Raw genomic sequence first — 23,257 nt, 5'->3', positions numbered from 1 at the left:
TCAGATGTAATAAAGACCTTGCAGTTTTCTGGTTCTTCCCTAGAGATACAGTAAGGAGATGCACAAAATAATGCCATAGCCCGTAAGTCACAGGTGGCACCTGTAGAAGTGTTGCTAGAAACTAGCATGCAAACAGCATTTGTGTAGATACATCGGTAAGAGTGTTAGTGGGTGGCTGAAAGCTAGGCGCATTGATTGTACTATGCTTTCACCGAGGATAGCTTATACAACCTGCTTCATGTTCACAGAAACAAAGCATGGTAACTGAGAAAAAACACTGAGCTTTATCCAAAGCACATTATTGTCCTTGACCTGGCATTGGGAAGGAGGCAGGGCTTCCCTTAGTAGAGGAAAATTTCTTTTGGATATTTTTCCAGACCGTGTTTATGCTGGACTTTCTGGTAACTGCTTGACCACCCCTCTTCTAATCATGGACATGGTGAAATAACAGTTCTTTATGACTTCTCACCAAATGCTTCATTGCGATGTGCTAGTACAGTAACTGAAGGGAAACATGGCTGTCAGATCGAAAGAACTGGTGGCTCTACTTCGACTTTAATATGGCTACCGCTTTTAATTACGGAAATACAATGTGGGAGTTCGAAATGACTGCGGATCTTTAAAAGTGCCTAATGGAAGATGAAACTCTAAGTATTTAAAACCAAAACCCAAACCAAAGCCACTGCATTGATATATTCATGAAAGAAGTAATGCCAAGATGCTTATCTTCCAGAGAAAATTCTTGATGAGTCTAGCAAAAAGGATTGAGATGAAGCAACTAATTAAGGGCAGAAAACATTTAACTGTAACAGCCCTATACTTTAAGCTTTATTTGATGACTGTATGTAGTCTTTGCAGAGTACTTGAATACTACATGTATATGACACAGTGCTGCCTCCATGGCAAAAGGTGTCTTGGAGAGCCTGCTATCTCTGACATCTTTTAGAAAAAGTATATGCTGCTTTGGTTGGTCCATCTCCTTATACCATTCTGTTGGGGCTTGATGCCAGAGAACATATTCTGAGGACACTGGCTTTCCTGGTGATTATAATTATTGCATTGACAAGGTGGGCTACTTTATGGCTTGCTAAACTCTCCCTGCGGCTGCCTGTGGGAAAGCAGCTGCTTTCCAGCAACTGGAGTTGATATTCTTTCTAGAGACTAAGGGAAAACATGAGACTTCTTGTTCCAGATCTGTCTGGTAGCAGCCGAGTGTGTGTGTGGTTGGGAGGGGAAGGAGGGGGAGGACACAAGAAAACAACCTGATTATCAATCTCAGCCTTCTCGTACAATGCTACGTACACACCAGTGCACTCTCATGTGTCTTAACTTTAAAGAGATCACTACTGCTTCTACAGTAATCTCCAAAATACTGTTCACAAGCCACAGACTAGTTCAGCTTGTGGAAATAAACAATATTTTGAATCTGGAGGAGATCTTCATCTTAATTGACATAACTATGATGATTTAAAAATAAAATTGCTTAGAGGTTACAGCATGGCTATTAACAGTCCACAGGAAAATCCACCATCATCTATTTTTCTGTCTTGGCTATTCTTTCTTGCTTTTGCTGAAGGTCTTTATGGCATGTCTGCTAAGTTGCTGCAAATATATACTAAAAAAATATACGTCAAGTATTTATATATATACTTGCTTAGCTGGCTTCTAACGCCATACCTCAGTACAGAAATGTAGTCTCTTGATCTTGAAAGGTATTCCTTAAACTCGGTGATTCTTATTCCTGTCAGCAAGTCTTTTGTGGCATGTTTATATGAATAGACTCACATGCAGTTTGCACTGCTAAGAGTACTCATTGCTTTAATTGGTAGTTTATGAAATAATTCTTCTGGAACTAGGTGGGACTTAGTTTCTGTCTTGCTCACCTGCCCCACCTCCATCAGTGAAACAGCTAATTGTTTAATGATTGGTATCTACAGTTCTTATACTTGTGAGAGTCTGAGACAGTCTAATCCTACTGGAAAGTAGCCTCAGAAGTACTAAGGCAACTTCATATGCTCTTTTTTGGCAGGCCTGTTCTCAAGCACCGACCTCCGTAAAACTAGATCTGTACCAAATGTTTACATTGAAATTGTTTTTACCCTTCTATGTTCACTATCTGATCATGAGAAGCAGAATAGGATTTTTCATCCTTGTTGAACCTTAGTATTTGATTACAGAAGCTTAAGAAAAATCTTTTTCCCCCCTCATTGTCCTGTGAATTTTTATAATCAGGCAAATTTCCAGTGAATAGGTATACTGCAAAAGGAAAGACTAGCAGAGCTATTAAATATCTAAATCACGTTAACACAGCAGCCTGCAGGTGCTAGATCAGAAAATGAAGGAAAATACAGGCAGGCTTCCGTTGGGTGGGAACTCTATACAGCTGTGCTATGCAGAGGGGAATGGTGTCTCAAGGTGTCTCATATCTCAGTTAAATCCTTTCAACCAATTCACTGGAATGCTCTATGGAAGATTAGTAATCAGCTCATAATCTTCCTAATTCTTGCTGTGGAGGTATCTACATTCAAATGGACGGAAACCCAAGCTGTCTGGGAACTGCCACAGGTTTCTCATCTCAGGAGATTCAGACCTGTTAGCTCTTGTAAACAACTGCTTCAGAAGTGTTATTTATTTATTTATTTACAAGTGGAAAACTACAAGCAAAAGGAATGTGCTAGGTCTTTCTTCAATGACTAAATTTCAATGGACAAGGGGAAGGATGATTAAACCCATTAAAGCCTATTGGAGGGCTTTGAGATACCCTTTTGACTACTATTACAGTGACCTAAATGGAAATATGGCCTGTGATAGCCTGTCAAAAAAAACAAGCAAAATTCAGTCATTGCTCTGCCTTTCACAGAGCCTGTGTTCAGACTTCAGAAGTATTTTTTGTGGTTTTGCTACCTGGGTCAGGAATGATATGATGCAGTTCTCTCTACCATGATCATTTTAGCATACATCTTTGTTCTGACCAGAGAAAGACCACTAACAGATATAGCTTTAATTTGTCCAAAAGCATATAAATGATCTAAAGGACTTGGCAGGGAGGAAAGAATACAACAATATAACTGCAACTTATCAAGAGCTGATCATGACAAAGTGATGTTGACCTAAAACTTAGCCTTGAACTTGCAGAGTATGTTATTTTAAAAACGCCGACTCAAATGCAGTTGTCTCCTGCACATGCAGTACTACTCATGACTACAAACTCCGTAATTAGTGTAATTTCTCCAACCTAATTTCATGAGTGTTGGTGCTATAGTCCTTTACCAGTTTCTACAAGAACACAAGGGACCACGCTAAGTTTTTATTTGTTCTAGATAGAACTGTTAGTGAGTAATTGCCTACATGAGTAGGTGCTACATAGTGGTATATCTGGTTCTCATCTTCAAGGACCACGTTCCCAGAACTTGGAGAACTTACATATAAGCTACCTTACCCATACACTATGTAACACATAGTATTCTGTTACAGAGGAATACTAGTTGAAAATTAGTTTTGAAATGGAGGTAGTCTGCTACTCCAAGCAAAAAGATGTCTAGAAGGGATTGCTTTTGCAGCTGAAGGATAAAAGTAGTCATGTCTTCAACAGAAGATGATAACCTGTGTAATGGAGCTACTGGAGCAAGTCTAGCAGAGCGCTTGGATGATTAGGGGATTGGAGCACCTCCCATATGAGGAGAGGCTGAGAGAGCTGGGCCTGTTTAGCTTGGAGGAAAAAAGACTGATAGTGAGAGGATCTTATCAGTGTGTATAGATACCTGAAGGGAAGATGTCAAGAGGATGGGCCAGACTCTTTTCAGTGTTGCCTAGTGACAGGACAAGAGGCAAACAAACTGAAACATGGGAGGTCCCATCTGAACTTGAGAAAACACTTCTTTACTGTGAGGGTGATGGAGCACTGGAACAGGTTGCCTAGAGAGGTTGTGGACTCTTCTTCTCTGGAGATATTCAAAACCTGCCTGGATACCACCCTGCACAATGTGCTCTGGGTGATCCTGCTGTGCAGGGGGGGGTTGGACCAGGCAGTTTTCAGAGGTCTATTCCAACCTCGGCCATTCTGTGACTCTGTGATTGTGATTCTGTGAACAGCGTAGGATTATGATGTAATGGTAATATGAATTTCAGGTAGAGCTGTGTGGGCTGTCCTGAATTAAATACAAGGCATGTGTGGGCCTATCAACTGCATTTGCACTACAAGCATGTTTCATGTACTGCAGATCAGTCCTGGATATATAACATCCCTGAAGTATCTTCCAGGAAGTTGCCACTGAAGAAACTTACTCCAGTGCAATAGAAGTATGAGAGAACAGAGTGTCTGCATCACCTTGATTGACAAGGACGCTGCCTTGCAGTACAGAGGAATGCATTTAAGTCAGGTTTCCTTCCTGCTAAGCAGTGTAAAAATAGTAGTGCAGATAAAACAGAGCAGTCTAGATAAGACCTGAGGAACATTTAAGTTGCAAGCCTATATTGAAAGCTTGTACTTTGGCCTCAGGCTGAGGAACCTTGCCTATATCTAGACTGTAATCCCCAATGTTGCAAAAAGCCCTGACACTGCATCTACCTCCTGGTTAGCTGAATCTGCTCAGCTCCCTTTCCCTCTTCATCTGACTCTGCTTCTATCGAAAGTGTTTATTTTTTTAACAGGGGCTGTGGCAGATGTAACTTGTAGGACGTGGTGACGTGATGGTCTCTAAATGGTCTTTTAGTAGAACTTGACATCAGCTTGCTGAATAGGTAGAAGTGGAAACTGGCATATTTTTAGAGAACATTACGGTGCTGCGAACTACATCCATGCCTCAGGAGAAGGCAGAGCGAGGGAACTGGAGAGCGCTCCTCTCCGCCAGCCAGCCGCTTTCCAAACTCTCTCCTCTACCGCCAGCCACTGTGGTGATCCAACAGCCCTTCCACAGGCTGCTGAACGACTCCAAGGTCCTACGGGACCACAGGTGGCGGCCACCTGCCCCATCCCCTGCGGGAGGCAAGCCTGCTGTGTCCCCTGCGGCCCCGCAGCGCTGCCCCGGGACGAGACCCGAAGCCCAGAGCGCAGCAGAGGCCTCGCCGGCTCCCCCGGCCCGCCGCTGCCCGGGCTGAGGGCCCGAGCCCGCGGGGCCAGGGCGGGGCCAGCGATGCAAAGCAGGGGGCGCGGACAGCGGAGCTGTCGGGCGGCCGGCGGGGGGCGGCGGGGCCGGGCAGGGCCGGGCCGGGCCGGGCCGGGCCGAGCGGGGGCGGGCAGGAGGCGTGCACCGGGCGGCGGGGAGCGGTGAGCGGGGAGCGGGACCGGCGGCCGCCGTCAGCCCAGCGGGAACATGGCGAGCGTCGGCAACGGCGCTGAGGAGAACGGCGGCGAGGAGGCGAGTGCGGGGCAACGGGAAGGGAAGGGAGGGAAGGGAAGGGAGGGCAGGGGGCGGCCCGGGAGCGGGGAGGGGGCGAGTTGGGGAAAGTTGTGCCGGGGGCGGCCGCTGCCCCTCCCGCGCAGCCTGCTGCCGCCGGGCCGCCCTGCTCTGCTCCTCTTTCTTTATCGCCTCTGTTTTTTTTTTTTTTTTTTTTTTTTTTTTTCCTGCTCGTTTACCTGCCCTCGTTCCCTTCCCTTCCCTCTTTCTTTCCCTTTCAGCCCAGCGCGCTGCCGGTAGGCCCCGTGCCGGTGGGGCTCCGCCGTGGGGCGGCCGGGCAGCGGCTCCCCAGCCGTGCTGCGGCTCCCCCGGCTGCCGGTGCTGCCGCCAGGGCCCCGGCCTCAGCCCTCCCCGCTGCCGTGCTGCGCGCCCGGGGCCGGGCAGGTGCGGCAGCACAGCCCCTGCAGGTTGCTGCGAGCAGGCTCGGGGGTGTCATGGGTGTCCCAGGCTGGCTTTGAAGGAGCAGGACCGCGGAAGCAAGGCAGACGGAAAGGCTTGTAAAAAGGCTTCTAGGAGCAGTAGCTCAAAGTCCTGGCGAGCTCGGGTGGGGATAACCCCACCTGGCTCCTAAGTGCAGGCTGTAAGAGCAGTGACTTTCGCGTTGCTTACGCTCAGCAGCTTTTTCGGGACGGTTCACAAGGCGTAGCTCCAGCAGGACTTTGCGGAACAACACTTGTGAATCACGGCGTTGCATAATAGTTTTTGTCTCCTTTCTTTTCAAAGACCTTGCTGGTGTGAATTTCAGAAACAGGCACGCAGCCGGTGCCCTGTTTCTGAGGTGAGCTAGTGTAGGGTATAACAGAGCAGCTGACAAACGGCCATATAGGATGGGGATGCTGTCTGGCTGTCTTGAATACTCATGTTTTGTATTTGGAAGTTGCAAAAGTTGCTTTTGGATGAGATGATTTAAAACAAACAAACAAATTTCTCACTTGGAAGGTGGGGATATACTACCCTGTATTTCAGGGCATGCTAAAAAAGTTGTTACTGCCCAAGGCTGTAGCATAGAAGCATAATGTGAAGAGGATGTGAAAAGCTATATTGCTTTGTGTATTTGAGTCGACTGCTGCAAAATCTTAATGCACCAAGTAGGGGCAGTGATCTCTGTGGGGCTAAGGTTTGTTTCTGACATAGGGAGTGAGTAAATACCAGTGGGAACAAGTTATTAATGAACTCCCGCTGCACGTAAGCGAGTAGTTCAGATTCACAATTGGTAACAGGTATTTAGCAACCTCCCTGTAATCCAGCTGTCCTGTATAAAAAAAACACAAAAGGGTTGCTTTCTGTCAGGTGTCAGTGCTGTATCTCTTAGAGGAAAAGATGATTCCATACAAATGGACAGGTGGACATAAAAACACCTGGAAAAGGTTTTACCTAAGCAATAGCATGCCAGAAGCAAAAAAGCTTTTTTTTCCCATGAGCTCACAGACTGTGTAGAGACTTGTACTTGATTCTCTAGAGTGTTGGTTTTGAGTGGACCAGAATAAGTAATAGCACAAGTAGTCGACTTTTTCCTGATAAGAACAGAGAGTTCAGAGAGGAATGGCAGATGCTGGCTTGATCCTGGAGAAAGTGACTGCATGCATATCAGAAGTTGTCCCGACCGCTGGCATCCTTTGCCTGCAAGTTCATCACACTCTTTACTAATCTAGATGTGATTTCAGCACTTCAGACATGAACTAGTTGTTTTGAAGTGCCTTAGCTGTTATTTAAGTATTTAAGCTTGGGAACGTTGCTGTTAGTTTTCTTCTTAGGAGCTGTGTGCTTCCGAGTAACGTTTACATGTAACATGAAAGATATGAGCTGTTTATTTCCTTGTTTAAGTGTACATCCTTAGTATGAACGTAGCTTTTAGCACAGGATTTTGCTTTGTAGGGACTTGTTCATCCCTGAAGCTTTGAAAAAGGATGTGCTGAGCTAAACAACCTTGAAGTCATAGTCTACTTGATGGGACCTTAACTAGCAAGAAGACTTCTGCAGTCCTTGCTGATGGTGCAGGCAGCAGCTCTCTACTGTAGTCTGTGATGAAGAAAATGTGTGGTTTTCCTTATGCTTTTTTGTAGCTCGAGAAAGTACAAGATAGTATATTCATCTTTACTTGTGTTTTTTTTTTTTTTTTTGTCTTGTCCTACAGCTGTGGATTTGAAGCAGACATTTCAAGGAAGTAGTATGAAGTGTAACTCTTTGTTTTGTTCCCCAGCTGATGCAAGTGTAGTAGTTTTGGTGTTTTTTAATGAACACCAACTGGAACTGGAGACCTAAGTCTAAGAGGCCATATTAACGTGAGAATGTTCATCTGGAAAAAAAAAATCACAAACGGTTATTAAACTCAGGATTTTTTCCATGTGATGTTGCTTCCTGGGTGTTGAAGTGTGCGTAGGAGGATGTTGCTCCTGTACTAGGAGGAAGTTTGTTGGCTGTTAAGTGATCAGAGTGAGCGTCCACCTGTGATGTGTCTACCTGTGAACTTAGAACCTGATATCTCTTAGGCCCTTAAACATCGATATAGCATTGTATTTCTATACTGAAAGTGCTCATGTTAGTGTTCTTTTGAAACAAGTTATAAATATAGGACAGATAATGTTTAGGGGCAAAATTACATTCCCAGCCACTGCAGTCTTCAAGCAAAACTTTAAGCCTTCCCCTTCTCCCCCCTCTACTGTCTAAAGATTACTTAAAATAGTGGGCCAGATCTGCTTCCCATTAAGTTCACTCTGTGCTGCCCTGGTTTTTCAAAGTCTTAAAGCCAGCTTAATTGGTTACTTGGGGATTCCCTATCCATTAAAAAAAAAAAAAAAAAAAAAGCAACAAACCCAACCTTGGCCTTTGTGCTTGTGAGGCTTGTGGCCAGACAAAAAGGATCATGATCTAGAAGTATCTAGATGCTATAAAAATGTCCTGTTTGCCCACAGCCGGCTAGGCTAAGGATTATATAGAGATCTGAAAGTGATTTCGTGCCCTTGCTGTGGTTAACTCTAAGTCTTGTATTAAGGGCAGGTTGGCCGATTCAGCTAATCTGTGCCTCAGCTCTAAACTAACCTGTTAAGGAAAATTTGTTTAATGATCTGATGATGCACACTGTACTCCTTTGAACTGCCCAAGCAAGGACAAATAGTATGTAGGGTGGCTTTACGAGCCTGAGCAGTTTATCTTCTGAACTAATTTCAGTATGAAACCAGTGTCTTCAGGACAGGCGTTCTTTAATTCAGGAACTGTTTAGTGCTGCTTAGTACTCCGTTAAAGTACTCAGAGCTCTTTATTCACTGCTGCTGCAGCTACTGTGCTTAAAATCAAAGAACCTACCAGAGTGCTTGCTTTCACCAGTAACAATATAATAATGCGCTTTAGACTATAATAGAGAGAAAATGGCCAGTAATGCTGGCTCCTTTAATGTTTACTCTGAGGACTTTCTTTCCACTGGTTTTGGCTGGTATTTCTAACACAGAAAAATGTCAATGGGGAGAAACTGTTGTAGTTGTGCTCCCCCTGGGGACTTCGGGAAGCTGGAACAAGCTGATTAGCACCTGTTTTTTTTTTTTTTAAACCTTAAAAATGAACACTTGGTGCAGATGGTGTTGGGAAGGGGCAGTAAGAGTACTTTTCCCCGTTAGAGGTATTATTTTTTTTCATTGTATCAAGATGAGGATGCATACTCACATTTTCTGTTACCTGTATTGTTCTGAAATGGTGAATTTTTATTGTTTGTGTTTTTCCATTTCTTAGCTGCCTCTCTGAAGTTTGTTTCAATAATCTGTTTGAGCTTCTTGGTTAAACTGTGAACAAATTTGAGAAAGAATGGCTTTAAGTCTTTGTTAATTTCCTGGAGAAGCAAAGAAAGTGAATGTAACTAAATGTCCAATTAAATGTTCTTAGTTAATGCTCCCTTTGGTTGGTCAGCTTGGTTCCCTCTTCAAAGAGAGGGAAGAAAGACACGGGGGTTACAGGAAAAGGTGGGGCTATTGTGGTTAATGAATTACAAGATGGTGCAAACCGAAAGAAAGCCTGGTTTATGGCTCCGTGTGTGTGCACACTTTCTAGAAGTGGTAAAGTCCACTGAGGGGACAGACATGATGGAACCTGAGATTACTGAAAGCTGTGGTTATTTTGAAAGCCGAAGACTTCTTCAGTGAGAACACTAATGAAAATATATAAAGGCTGCCAGGATGTGAGAAGCACAAGATGCCTCTTACAACGGCAGAGCTGACAGAGGAACTCCTGGAATAGCTAAGTACCTGTGAAGCCAATCTATTTCAATCTGTTATAATTTGCCTGTACATCTGTGTAATTTTTTTTTTAATGGTGTAATATTTACCTATAGAGATGGAAAAAAAGTTGAAAATGGAAACAGCTTTTTCTGAAGACTTTTCTTCATATATCAAACTGTGGCTATACTGTTGTGGAAAACAACATCTGAGATCTTTTAATGAAGACTTTACACTGAACAGTGGAAGTTACTGTCCTTAACAGGTACAGCAGTCTTGGTTACTGTAGTTAAAGGCTTGCTGCCATCCACTATATTAGACTGTTCTACTTTGTACAAAGTCTTCAAAGGGGATAGATAAAAAAAAAAAAAGCACAGGGATGAGGTTTAGAGGTTGAAGAGTAGAAAGGAGCTTAGTTATTTTCCTCTGAATGGCTTAAGAGTTGCAAGTACGGCATGTTGTAGGTTGGAAATTACCTTACAGACCACCGCATTCCAACACCCCTGCCATGTGCAGGGACACCTCCCACCAGTCCAGGTTGCCCAAAGCCCCATCCAGCTTGGTCTTGAAATCCTCTGGGGATGGGGCACCCACAGCTTCTCTGGGCAACCTGTGCCAATGCCTCATCACCCTCTGAATGAAGGTTTTCCTTCTAACATCTAATCTCAATATCCCCTCTTTTAGTTTAAAGCCATTCCCCTTGTCCTGTCAGTATCTGCCCAAATAAAAAGTTGTTCTTCATATGTTTTATAAGCCCCCTTTAGATACTGGAAGGCTGCGGTGAGGTCTTCCCAGAGCCTTCCCTTCTCCAGGCTGAACAACCCTGACTCCCTCAGCCTGTCTTCATAGGAGAGGTGCTCCAGCCCTCTGATCATCTTTGTAGCCTTCCTCTCAACTTGTTCCAACAGGTCCATATCCTTCCCCTGTCCTTCTTGTGCTGGGTGCCTCAGAGCTGAACGCAGGGCTCCAGGTAGGTTTTCATGAGAGCAGAGCAGAGGGGGACACTCACCTCCCCAGCCCTGCTGGCCCCACTGCCTTTTATGCAACCTGGGACATGGTTGGCATTCTGGGCTGCAAGCTCACAGTGCTGGCTCACGTTGAGCTTCTCATCAGCCAACACCCTCAGGACTGCTCTCAATCTCATAGCCCATCCATCATAAGCAAACACAGTTATATCACATAATCACAGAGCTGTAGGGGTTGGAAGGGACTTGGAAAGATCATTGGGTCCAACTCCCCTGCCAAAGCAGGTTCCTCAGAGCAGGCTGCCCAGGTAGGCGTCCAGACAGGCCTTGAATATCTCCAGAGGAGACTCCACAGCCTCCCTGGACAGCCTGTTCCAATGCTCCGTCACCCTCACTGTGAAGAAGTTCTTTCGCATGTCAGTGCGGAACTTCCCGTGCTCTAACTTGCAGCCATTACCCCTTGTCCTATCCCCACCAACCACTGAGAAGAGGTTGGCTACATCCTTCTGTCCCCCACCCCTCAGATATTTATATACACTGAGGAGATCCCCTCTCAGTCTTCTCTTCTCCAGGCTGAACAGACCCAGGTCTCTCAGCCTTTCCTCATAGGGAAGATGCTCCAGGCCCTATATCATCTTTGTGGCTCTCTGCTGGACTCTTTCCAGGAGATCCCTGTCTTTTTGTACCAGGGAGCCCAGAAATTGACACAGTACTCCAGGTGAGGCCTGAGCAGGGCAGAGTAGAGGGGGAGGATCACCTCCCTTGACCTGCTGGCCACGCTCCTTTTAATGCACGCCAGGATCCCATTGGCCCTCTTGGCCACCAGGGCACGGTGCTGGCTCATGACCAACCTGTCGTCCACCAGGACCCCCAGGTCCTTCTCCTCAGAGCTCCTCTCCAGCAAGTCATCCCCCAGCCTGTACTGATAGATGTGGTTGTTCCTTCCCAGGTGCAGGACTCTACACTTGCTTTTATTAAATCTTATTAAATATATAGTGCTCTTATTAAATATATACATGTAGTGTTGTTTTGTGCTATACTGGCAATAGAGCATGCAGCTTTATGCTATCCAGGTAAATACCAGTAGATTTTTGTCATTTATCTGTTCAGATCATACCTTATTTTATAAGTTGGTCTCTTTAAATTGTGCAGGTGAGTTAACCAAAATGTCACGAGTTAAAGAAATGGTGTGAAAATCTCCACAGATTAATAAAAACTCTCATGTATGTAATGACCATGGGCTAAAGTGAAAATGAATATAGATATTGGCAATGGGTGGAGGTCAGAAAGACATAAATAGTTCACTGCCAGCCTTTTATTGTTTGGCTGCTGCCTCTCCTTTCATAGTTGAAAGAAGTTTACTACACCAGTATACTACACCTTGAGTACTGTGCCTGTCTTTTCTGTTTTTATATCCCTTGGTGCTGAAGGGAGGAAGTGGCATTTAGAGAGGTTCAGTGTTTTAGATTTAACAGTGCAGTCATGTGGGATTTCCTTTTCCGTAGCATGAGTCATCGCAGCCAGTTCACCAGCCATTTTGCAGTGTGAACGTGGTGCAAAGGAGTCAGCGTTTTGATTGCCTGTGAGTATGTGCTCCATACTACAGTGCAATTCAACGTAATAGCACCGAAGGAGGGACTACGCACATGAGCAGTGACCTAGACACACTGACATACTGTAAACGTAACCTTACACTTACGGTGAAATGTTAATGATCCTTTGGGCAGAAGTGACAAATCCAGCAACAACTGTGTATTTTTTCTGTCATTATTACACTCCTAGTGAAATGTCCTAAGGCTACAGATTGGTCATGCATCAGTAAGCTGCATGACATCTGTGTGTGAGGAGGGAAACTGCACATCTCTACCTTTTTGACAAGCCTCAGCGCACAAATTGATGATGTGACTTCTCTGTAGGGAAATGCATTCTGAATTCAGTGCATCTTTTCTGGATCCTGCAGGTTTCAGTCAATGGTTGAGGAAACAGCAAGCTCTGGATGTAGTGGATGAATAGTTAAAGTAGAGGGAATCTTTACTGAAGAAGGTAGTAGCCTCGTGACACGTGAGGAAAACTTAAAGGGGGACCTTAGTAGGTCAACTCTAACTTTATGTTAATGAAATTTGAAGGTGCATGTTACTTGTGATATTTGTTGGTAAAGAGTTACCCTCATAACTTCAGAAGAGAACGTGTTTTGTTTGTACTTGCCTTTAAGTAGCCTAGAAAGAACTAACACTTTAGCTTACTGTCAAGTTAAGTCAAGATCTGATTCTGCTCAGTGTAATTTAATGTGACACTTGTTCTGGTTGTGACACTATATTTTTGTTAGGCTTTTGTCTGTCTCACTCTGATTCTGGTAGAAACACAATGAGCTCTTCAGAACACATTTATAAATCAGCTAATAATTAGTTAATTTTGTACTAATGAGGACATCAAGTGACTGCTTATTGAAGAGGATGCTTTTCTACTTTAATGAAAAAAATCTGTTTCTAGGAGAGATGGAAGGTGGCCTCTCTAGCACTGGGGAAACAGGTTGTGCTCTGGACAAAAGTCATTGCTTTAATCCTGTATAGATCTCTTCAACTGTACATAATGTTGGTTTCTAAAGCTCTGCTGTTTTGTTACTGCACTTAATGCTGCTGGTGGATTAGAAGATATCCACAGAGACTGTCAAGTTCTGTAATGAGAAAAACATTATCACAAATAGGTTGTTGCAATTACTGTTACTGCAGCAAGGCATTCTTTAAAAGGAAATAAAGCACTTAAGGAAAATCAGTTCAGTAGTTTTACACAATAAAATAGAACATTTGGGTGCTACCCATGCAGCAGCTGCTGCTGTGTTCTGTACAAAGCAGTGTTCAGCCATGTAGTCCAGGAAAAACTTAACCTGAGGGGAACGAGGAGGTTAATATCAAAGATGCTTGTACTAGTTTCTCCTTCATATAACTAATAAAATAAAGAATGGCAAAGCGGGCACTGAGTCATCTTTAATACAACGTAAACATGTTTGTTCTCCAGCTTGGCGTCATCTCTGAAAAGTATTAGTATTAGCAGATCCAAAGCAGTGTCTCTATAATGAGACTTATTGAGGATTGTTGACTGCATTGAAATTGATGAGTATTCTGGAATGCTATAAAGATATTCTTCCAGGGGAAGAGTAATTGGAAAGAGGTGATACTTTTGTCTTGGTAAGTCTGTAATATGTACACAGTGACCCTGCTATGTAAATAGGATTTTTCTTTGAATCTTTAGAAAGCCAAAAAAGCAGCGAGGACCTTTATTTGAAATTGCCTAGTAAAGTCCAGGGTAACATGATGTGTTCTTTTTCTTAGCTATTTCTATCTTACCCTTTTTGCTTTACTATGATGTAGTCTCCACTGTGTCTACTTTTGTATCCTGAATCAAGACTGATTTTTTTTAAAAATGTATAATTGCAGCTTGACTTATACAAATACTGTGTCTTTGTTTTATGCTTCCAGAAATGTGTGAGATTTTTCTGTTTTTATTTTTTTTTGTGACTATTTGTCATGGCTGAAGACAGATTTTGTAGGGTAAGGACAGAGACACAGAATTGCAGTTCTGCTCCTTCCTGCTCTAAGCTACCAATCTTAATATGAACTATATTATGCAAGTAGAGACCTCACCAGAGTTTGGTAACTTGTGACATAACACGATCTTTACTGGAGAAGGTCTGGGAAATTTAATAAGTGCACTTAAATCTCAGCCATAAATACTTACTTAGCGTAGATTAAAAACAAACCCCAAACAAACAAGTGGCAAACCTCTTATATCCAGGACTGACAGAACTGGATGTCTTAATGAGAACATACACTATTATTAGTAACTCTGATACACTTTTCAAGTTTCTTTTGATGACAGACTGCCGGAAAGCACTGATACTCCTCTTGCTTGCACTTTCAGAAATAGTTATTTCTGTTTATGTTACAAGCGCAGTTGATGTTACACTTGAGACACCTTGCATTCTATTCAGACATACGGTTGGAGTCTCGTGGTACTAAGATAAAACTGCAGGTTTACTACTATTATTATTTAAAATGGAATTATTTGAGCTCTGTTCTTTAAACTGCTTCCAGTTGTACCAAATGCCAAGCTATGATAATAGATTACCTCTATGAAGCATGTGAACTCTGTAGCAACAGCACTTCCTTATGATTACCACACAGTCATTTTTTGCAATGGATTGTAATTTAGCTGTGACTTGAGTTGTTCTTATTTATCTCTGTGTGTGTTTAAACCATAAAATGAATTGCTCTGTGAAGGAGGTGCAGAAGTCTGTAGAATTACGACACCTGAGGATGCATTTAAATGAGGTCTTTGGAAGGCTTCCTTGCATAGGCTATGAAATTCTTTGTGGTAGGCAAGACACCAGTTGTCCTGGGAAAAAAATTATTCTGGAAGTGTTCCCAAGTTTATAGCTGTGGCATCCAGCATTACAAGATCAGAGAATATCTGATACTATTGCATCTAGTGAAGGTGACGGCATTCACTTCAACGTCTGAACACTGATAATGGGAGAAAATGAGTGATTAATTCCTTGCTGTGATAGCCAGATAGTTTGGGAAGATGGTTTTCAATTCAGGATAATTCTCCAGTTGGTTCATGGCTTTCACAAAACAAAAGGTACCATATAAATATGTATTTTGAGTCTTTTTGATTGCCCATGCTGTTTAGTTCAAGATTAAGCCCCGTATATCGAGAGTTGTTCATGTTTTTGCATTGCATGAAGGGTACAGCTCTTTCCTACTATGTATTTTGACTGATAGCTTAAGAAATTCGAAAGGGTCTTGATTTGTAATCCATATTAGAGATAGTGTCTTTACCACTCTGTCAGTGCTTCTCGTTTTACCTCTGTTCTTTAGTTCCTGTTCTTGAAAACTACTAATTGGTGATGGGTTTTTACTATCTTCAATGTTGATTATATGAATCAACAGCTAGGTTCAGTTGCAGCTAATAGTAGTCCCACTAAAAAACATGTAATTTGGAGGAAGGGGAGACTTTTTTTTTCTGTGGTCTGAAGAAACCTGTTCTCGACAACAGTGGATTTCAAGTTTTTGAGAAGTTGTTTTACTAGCAAATAGTTACACAAGTTAGCAGCACAAAAAATGATGTAGCACTCAAATTATAAAACAGTAATGAAAGGAATTTTTATTCACCACAAAATAACTTTGTCAAATGGTTTGGTAAAAGATCATGGTGGAAATAAATCCCAAATGGAAATAGGAAGAGGTTCAAGTTAGTTATAACCTTTCTTTCCCATCAAGGCAGTTTGAAACAAGCGATTTAAGGAATTCTCCTTTCCCATTCTATTCCTTGCTTTTTCAGCTGATGAGGAATCATTTTGGTCAGCAAAATGAAAATCTTCTAAAAGTAAAATAAACACCTTGTTACATTGGCTGCTGTTGCTTCCAATTTTTCTATGCTTTTTTAATTTTACTTTGAGCATCCTGTGATAACATGGTGAGAACTGTTAGGTTTTGCTTCATGTTCTGCATCAAGCATACTGAAATATGGAAATACAAGTAGGAAGGTTATGTGAGGCAGCTGGGCAGATCTACCCTTGTGAGAGAGGAAGAGTGGAGATTCTGCAATTTCAAAGTGCATGCAGATGTGTCATCTGGTGTTTGTCAGATGGATCTTCCAGCTTCCCTTTTCATGATGGCTTTTATCTTGTTTGGTGTGTTTGGCTGAGTAAAGTGAGTGCAACCTTAACTTCTTGTGCACTAGAATTGTACGTTTTGGGGTAATACCTGTTCTGTTAGCAGCAGATTATCTAATGATCATTTGCCTAGACTGAGCTAAAGTTTCTGTGAAGTTTTGCCACTTGTGGAAAGCTAAACTTCATGAGGGACAGACAAATCTGAACGAGAGTGGGTGAAATTTCCCTAGGTGTGAAACTTTGCCAGAATTAGTAAGACCATGCTTCTTTCTTTGTGTCACAGATTGGTGACATTGGTTGCTGATACCTTGACTGCATGCAGACAAATCAAGAGAATAAATGCTTGTTATGTCTGTCAAGTGCCAGCTGATGACTTGCTTCCGGTTAGTTTTTCCCTCTGATTTTCTTTCTGTAAAACATCTCACAATGTTTTGCATTTTCTAATTAATTTAAGAATGACCTCTCAACAGTCTTTGGAAACCGATTAGAGAAGGTTGGTTGGACTGACAGTAGAAAAGTCTCCACCAGCTTTGTCCTGGAAGATGTAGATACACCTAATTATTAATGCATATGGCTATGCATCAGAAGAATTAGGTCTGGAAAAATGTGAAGATGGTCTTACCAGCTTACAGACATGATAAATAGCACGCTATGGTTCCTTTTGACTTTAATAGGGCTTCGTTCAATCATTTCATAGAAATTACATGATACTCAAGCTTGTAATAAATCTTGATGAGCTTGGAACAAAGTTTTGCAAGACTCTCAGGCATGTCTAATTAAAGAAGAACTAAGCTGACAGAACTATCATCCTTACCTGCTAGAGAGGACAAACTTCTGGTGTCTTCTGGAGTATCTCCTTTGAGGAGAATGATTTTGCGTAGTCCCTACTTTCTCAGTCTGTTTAGTCACCTTCCCGTTCTTCTCAAGTCACTTTTCTGATGGTATTGAAAGGCAGATGTATCCAGTCAAAGTGCATCTAAATACGTGTATTTATCTTTGACTGTAGAATTGCTTGGCAGGCAGTTTTGTCCAATAAAAATGAGTAAGAATAGTGACATATTTGCAAATCGCTTTAGGAGCATACTCTGTATTTGTACTGGACTAGCAACTCCCAATGTGTGATTTTTTTTATTTTTTTTATTTCCTGGTGCTGTTAACAAACATATGCCTAACTGATATTTCTTTGAACTTGGGGCTGTTTGTTGGGATGTGGAAAGATGGCTAACTAATTGTTTATATATGTATATATAAACTTTATTATAGCAATGATGGTCTGTTGCTACCCTACTCCTTTGACTCTTAAAAATGCTCTTTGTGCAAAAGCAACTGCAGGTCAAACTGACAAATAACAGGTCAAATAGCGGGAAGGTGCCAGTGTAAACTGTAAGAGAATCCAGACTGGTGTTCAGCCAACTTTAACTTCAGTTATATTCTCACTTTTATGTGCAAAATGTCAGATATGAATGCAAATACAAATAACTGTTGACAGCAGCCATTTGCATGTCAATTATAATGAAGTATTTTGTGATCCTTGCTGATGGTGTAACTGATTCTGCTTATTTCCACTTCTCAGTCATAGGGGAGAGCTGCTTAAAACAGTGCAAGCTCAGCCAGCTGCAGTCACAACAGGCAAGACTGATGCTAATGTACTAACGTGAGACTGCCTTAAGCTTGGTGTTTAGAAGTAGATTCAGAAAAGGTTTCATCTTGATGCTCACTCTAGTATGTAGATAGTCTGACCCACAAAGACTGATATCACTGAGTATAATCATTCCCAGTCCTGACCTCGTTTATATGAAGTGGCTGGTATGCTGCTTTATAAATGTCCTGCTTACATGCAGCTGAGTGCAAATCAAGAGTTGTCTGCTTTTTAGAACATGTTAATAATTAACACTGAACTACAGCAGGTACTTTCATTGAAAGCATCTGTTTTCTGTTAAAATTGAGTATGGAACTTTTAAGACTGCATTTTTGTATGTCTTTTGGTAAATTTGAGGTAACCAGCTCTGCATGGAAAGGTCACTGCTTTCCAGGCTGTAATGGAGACACCTTTGTTCTTATGGGTACTGATATCTAATCATTGAGCTAAATGACAGTGAACTTTGTATTTAGCTACAGTTTATTTAGCCAAATTTACAGTAGAGCTGGGTTCTACCTTATCAACTCCTGTTTTCTCTTTGTGTGTGGAATGTTGTGTTTTTTATTTTTTCTTAGCACGTGACCCCTGTTTTTTATATATATATATATATATATATAGTTTATATATACATATATAAAAATCATATCACCCATATTAGTAAAGATCGTGAATATGACATGATGTTCCATGTGGATGAGACTGCATAAAATACCAGTGTTTTTCCAAAGAGGCAAGTGGAGGGTTTGGTGTCTGTTTTGGAGGAGCTGTGTTATCCTAAAAGTTTTCCACAGCAGATGAAAAACTTGAGCTCTCAGAAGCCAAAGATCAAGCTCAGTAGTTCAGACTTACTCTTCAAAATACTTGGAATAAATAACTTTGAAGAAGCAGATGGATCATATTTAGAGTTCAAGCCAATGAACTTGAAATACTGCGTAAGCACAAAAATACATGTTTTTTTCCTTCAGAGAAGGAGTTATTTTCATGTAAAAAAAAAAAAAAAAAGTTGCATTGAGTAGAAACAGAACTTGTGTGTTTCAGTTCAGTTCTTGCTTTCTAATGCCACAGCCCACTTAAGTGACAATTGAATTCTGTCCGTAGGTGACACCATCATCTGATTGTTAGCATGCAAGAAAGGTGTCCGCAACAGATTGTTTTATAAGTCAAGTTCTCGGTTACTTTTTTCTAGTTTATACAGCTTCTACCTAACGTTTTGAAGCGTGTGTAGGCATGTTACACTTCTCTTACTTCAGATGAATCAAATGAGTTTGCTTAGGTGAATTTATTTTTAACCGAGCAGTATTATAAAGTGAACTTTCACAACTTTAAATCAGTAAAGCTTGCAGTATTGTTCATCTCCGTCGTTTTTTTTTTTCTTGAAGTAGTCATTTCTGATATATGATTCTTTGAGAGTAATTTTTGAGGGGAGGAGAAGCAGCAAAATAATGCTCATATAATCCATTATGAAGGTATTTTATGTTATGTGGAGAATATGCACGCTTCTGGGAAAAAGGGGAAAGAGCGGTATTCAGAAACTACCTAAAACTACCTCAATATCCTTTTGATCCTATGCAGTGAAATTCTGACAGTAAATTCTGTAGTGGAATACTGTCTGTGGCTCAAGTTTCAGGCTATGAGTTAATTTGAACAAAGTATTGTCAGAACTACAGATAATTGCTCCTTGTGTAACAAAAGCAATCAGTTTTCATGAAACTTGGCTGATGTTGAACCTAGTAATTTGTGCTTAGCTGAGCCATAGTGTTATGTACTTTTCAGACTTCATCTGGAGCCACGAAAGATGGCATCCATTGTTACTCTTACTTAACACTCTGCCTGAAGAAATGTGAATTTGACTCAGCAGGAAAAAAAGACATGATGAAAACCAATGTTTACAAGAAAGAGGTTTTACTTCGTACTGATTTTGTGCTTGTGTGATACTGTGTTTGTGTGTGATTTTTTTAAAGCTTTTTCAATGAGCAAGATATATTAAATATTTCTGCTTGGTAAATTGAAGTGATTAAACTTTTAAATAGCTTTTACATTAAGTCATGTGTTCTAGCTCTTGGACTATTTTGGGGAATCTTCTGTATTTGTACATATTAACCAACCTTCAGGATGGTTGAACTCTAAGGAAGTAAAACGTTTTTCTGTTTTCATCCTCTCAGTGTTGCATGCTAAAACTTTTTTCTACTGTTTTCAGATTAGTTTAAGGATCACAATAACAACAGGAATTCATATTGAATTACTTGTCAAAATGACCTTCTAGCCTTATTCCAGGTTGTTACTTCCCATAATACAAACCCAGCCAGCATGTATGATTTCTTTCATTGTTTTTACATTTACAGCTCTTCACTTGAGACTGTGTTATATTCATTGATGCTAGTCTATTAAAGGCAGTGTTTTCTTGTTATGATTTGTGTTCCTCTAACTCTAATATAATTCTTCACAGCTGGAGATTTCGTTCACATCTAGGATATTGATTAAAAATCGTTTTGAATGAAGCCATGAGGGTATTTTATTAGAAAAAATGTAATGATGGTATTCCACTGACAACTGTATTTCCTTATGTTTAGTTGGCTGGTTGTTGATATAAAGTATGTTTTATGGGAGACTGCTTAAACTAGACCAGCCTGCAATATGAAAGAAGGTTTGTCAGATCTGAAGCGTCTGTTTTTATACAAGAAATGTTTAGTAGTCTCAAATCATTTTTTATATAAAAAAGTCTTTCATAATTATACGTTAATTCTTTATTAATGGTAACTGTGACAGTAGCTCTGCGGTACTGTAGCAGTTCTTTGGCTAAAATTATTTCAGTGTACTTGACAGAGTAAGAACCCCTCAATATTCTTACGTAAATGCAAAATAAGTGAGTAGACAACTGACAGTGGATTATGCAGTGGATTTGTATTTCATTAAATGCCGAGTACACTGTTGCCCTAAAGGAGAACACCAAAGTACAGAGCATGATAAATGGAAAGAAAAAAGTTGGCAGAAAAATGTCTCTGATATGTCCTGTCTTTAGCATTAAAAACAAACAAAACCAAATAAAATATCAACAACAACAAACAGAAAAACAAGCCTAAAATGAGAACCAGTGTATTGCTGAGATTTGAAGGTGCAATCCCACTGAAATGGGATTGTCCCAGTTATTTTCTTGCTTTAGGGTCAGTCGTACTCCTGTGCTGCATGTCTCAGAATGTACCCAATTTCACTGATGTTTCTCATCAGAGCTCTCTTCATTGTTCTCAGCTTAGTCATAGAACAGAATCACATAATCATAGAATAACTAGGATTGGAAAAGACCTCCAAGATTATCTAGTCCACCCATCCCCCTGCCACCAATGTCACCCACTAAACCATGTCCCTAAGCACTGGGTCCAACCTTTCCTTAAGCACCCCCAGGGACGGCGACTCCACAACCTCCCTGGGCAACCCATCGAAATGCCAAACCACTCCTTCTGAGAAGAAATGTCTCCTAATTTCCAACCTGAACCTCCCCTGTCACAACTCAAGGCCATTTCTTCTAGTCCTATCCCTAGTTACCTCTGAGAACCCCCAGCTCCCTACAGCTTCCTTTCAGGTGGCCGCAGAGAGCAATAAGGTCTCCCCTGAGCTCCGCTTCTCCAGACTAAAACAACATCAGTTCCCTCAGCTGCTCCTCATAGGGCTTGTGCTCCAGGCCCTTCACCAGCTTCGTAGCCCTTCTCTGGACACGCTCCAGGGCCTTGACGTCTTTCTTGTAGTGAGGGGCCCAAAGCTGAACATGGTACACGAGGTGCAGCCTCACCAGAGCAGAGTACAGGGGGACGGTCACCTCCCTGGTCCTGCTGGCTGCACTATTCCTGATACAAGCCACTCAAGTCAACTGAATGGAGGTATGTTGTCCTCTTGTATCCTTGAGCAAGGTGCAAGCTCCACTGTCTGCTCATTTTAAGGGGCCTTTCTGGGGCTATGGAATTTGAAACGTGTGGCCACCAGTTTCTTTGAATTTATTATGAATGTACTCCTGACTCGGGCTAAAAAGGAACGAATACATACAAAGTCGCATAACAAGTAATAATAAAAATGTATATTTTCTGTATTTACTTGGATTCTCTTCAAAGTACATTTTTAATATTTTATTCCATTTGCTAATAAAACTGTGGTGATTACTGTTTTCTACAAACTGGCTCTGGTCAGAAATTAAGATTATCGGGAAGGCTTCTCTTTGATAGTCCCAGTCCATAGTGTGGATATTTCAGTTCAGTGTTTTTTCCCTATCTTCTCATAGTCACACTTTTCTCCTGTACTGAGTATTGATCATTAAAAAGAAAAAATGATATAGCCCATGTTCCACCAAGACAATACTTACCCCTACATGCTATGTGCATGTTAGTACCATTTCAGCTTGGTCTGCACCGTTTTAGTTAGAGGGAATAGGGTGGATCTCTCTGGATTTTAGAAAATGGCTGCTGAGTGTGTCAACTAAATCTTGTTTAAACTCCATAGAGTCCTATGGGACAAATTCCTCTGCAGAATGATAGTTGCTCTGTGATTGCAGTGCAAGCTCTGTTGTTCTTCCTATTGCGGTATTTTAGACCTCTCTCTCTGTGTATGGGGAATCCAGCAACTGACATCCAAAAAGGCAAATTCTTATGGACAAGTAGAGGTATGAAGTGTTCTTGGCTTTCGACAAAGGCCTGATTCTCTATGCATCCTTTTCGCTCAGCCTTGATCTTGAGGGGAGGAGCAGCACTGAGGTGAATTACAGAAGGTAGAAGAAGACAAAAATAATTAGATGTACCCATACTTGAATATAAGTTTGGAAAAAAGCATCAGGACAAAAAGAATCTTGAAGTGTACGTGCTTACTAAATATACTACTTTTTATAGATTGCCATTACTATTTACTTTCTGGGGAGGGGAGTTACTACTGCGGTTTTCCACAGCTTGACTTAAAGCAGTCCTCCAATTAATACCTAAAAATAAAGCTGTAAATAGACAACTAACTGTCTTACATCAACAGCTTTTAATGTTGGCTAGTATTATTTCACCACTATCTTACGTTGTCTCATTTGTCTGTCTCCGAGAAAAAGTGACTATGTGATTCAAGAAAAGTTTTTTTTTTTTTTTTTTCCCAGACAGCTTTATTTTTGAGGTGTTGTGCCAATTTCTTTTCCAGATTTGTGGGAAAATCTAAATCAGTTTTCGTCATGCCATCTAGTGGCACTTTAATTTACATTCACGTGTTAAGTTATTAGGTTTTCTGGAAAAGGTGCAATAAAAATTGTTACTCAGTGTTATGTACTGAGAAACATTACTAAACTGTTTCACTTAGTACTGAATAAAGTGTTAATGTATTTTTTTTCCTGAGTAGAATCATGAAAAAAGAGATTGTTTTTTATT

At 41.3% G+C, this 23,257-nt stretch overlaps 1 protein-coding gene across 2 annotated transcripts in view; it reads left to right on the top strand.

The window, feature by feature from the left end:
- Positions 1-5,224: 5,224 nt before the first annotated feature.
- Positions 5,225-23,257, top strand: part of TTC39B (tetratricopeptide repeat domain 39B) — a 78,195-nt gene continuing 60,162 nt past the window's right edge. Inside the window, exon 1 of one of the 2 annotated variants that reach the window (XM_038170572.2) lies at positions 5,225-5,357. In XM_038170572.2, the coding sequence (XP_038026500.2) occupies positions 5,313-5,357 (45 nt within the window). In that variant the 5' untranslated portion in view covers positions 5,225-5,312. Of the gene's footprint in view, positions 5,358-9,765; positions 9,864-23,257 lie in introns of those variants that run through there. The other variant, XM_038170575.2, reaches the window with a different exon arrangement.

This window comes from Anas platyrhynchos, chromosome Z (genome assembly GCF_047663525.1).
Source record: "Anas platyrhynchos isolate ZD024472 breed Pekin duck chromosome Z, IASCAAS_PekinDuck_T2T, whole genome shotgun sequence".
Lineage (NCBI taxonomy): Eukaryota > Metazoa > Chordata > Aves > Anseriformes > Anatidae > Anas > Anas platyrhynchos.
This window is presented reverse-complemented; position numbering and strand designations above follow the sequence as displayed.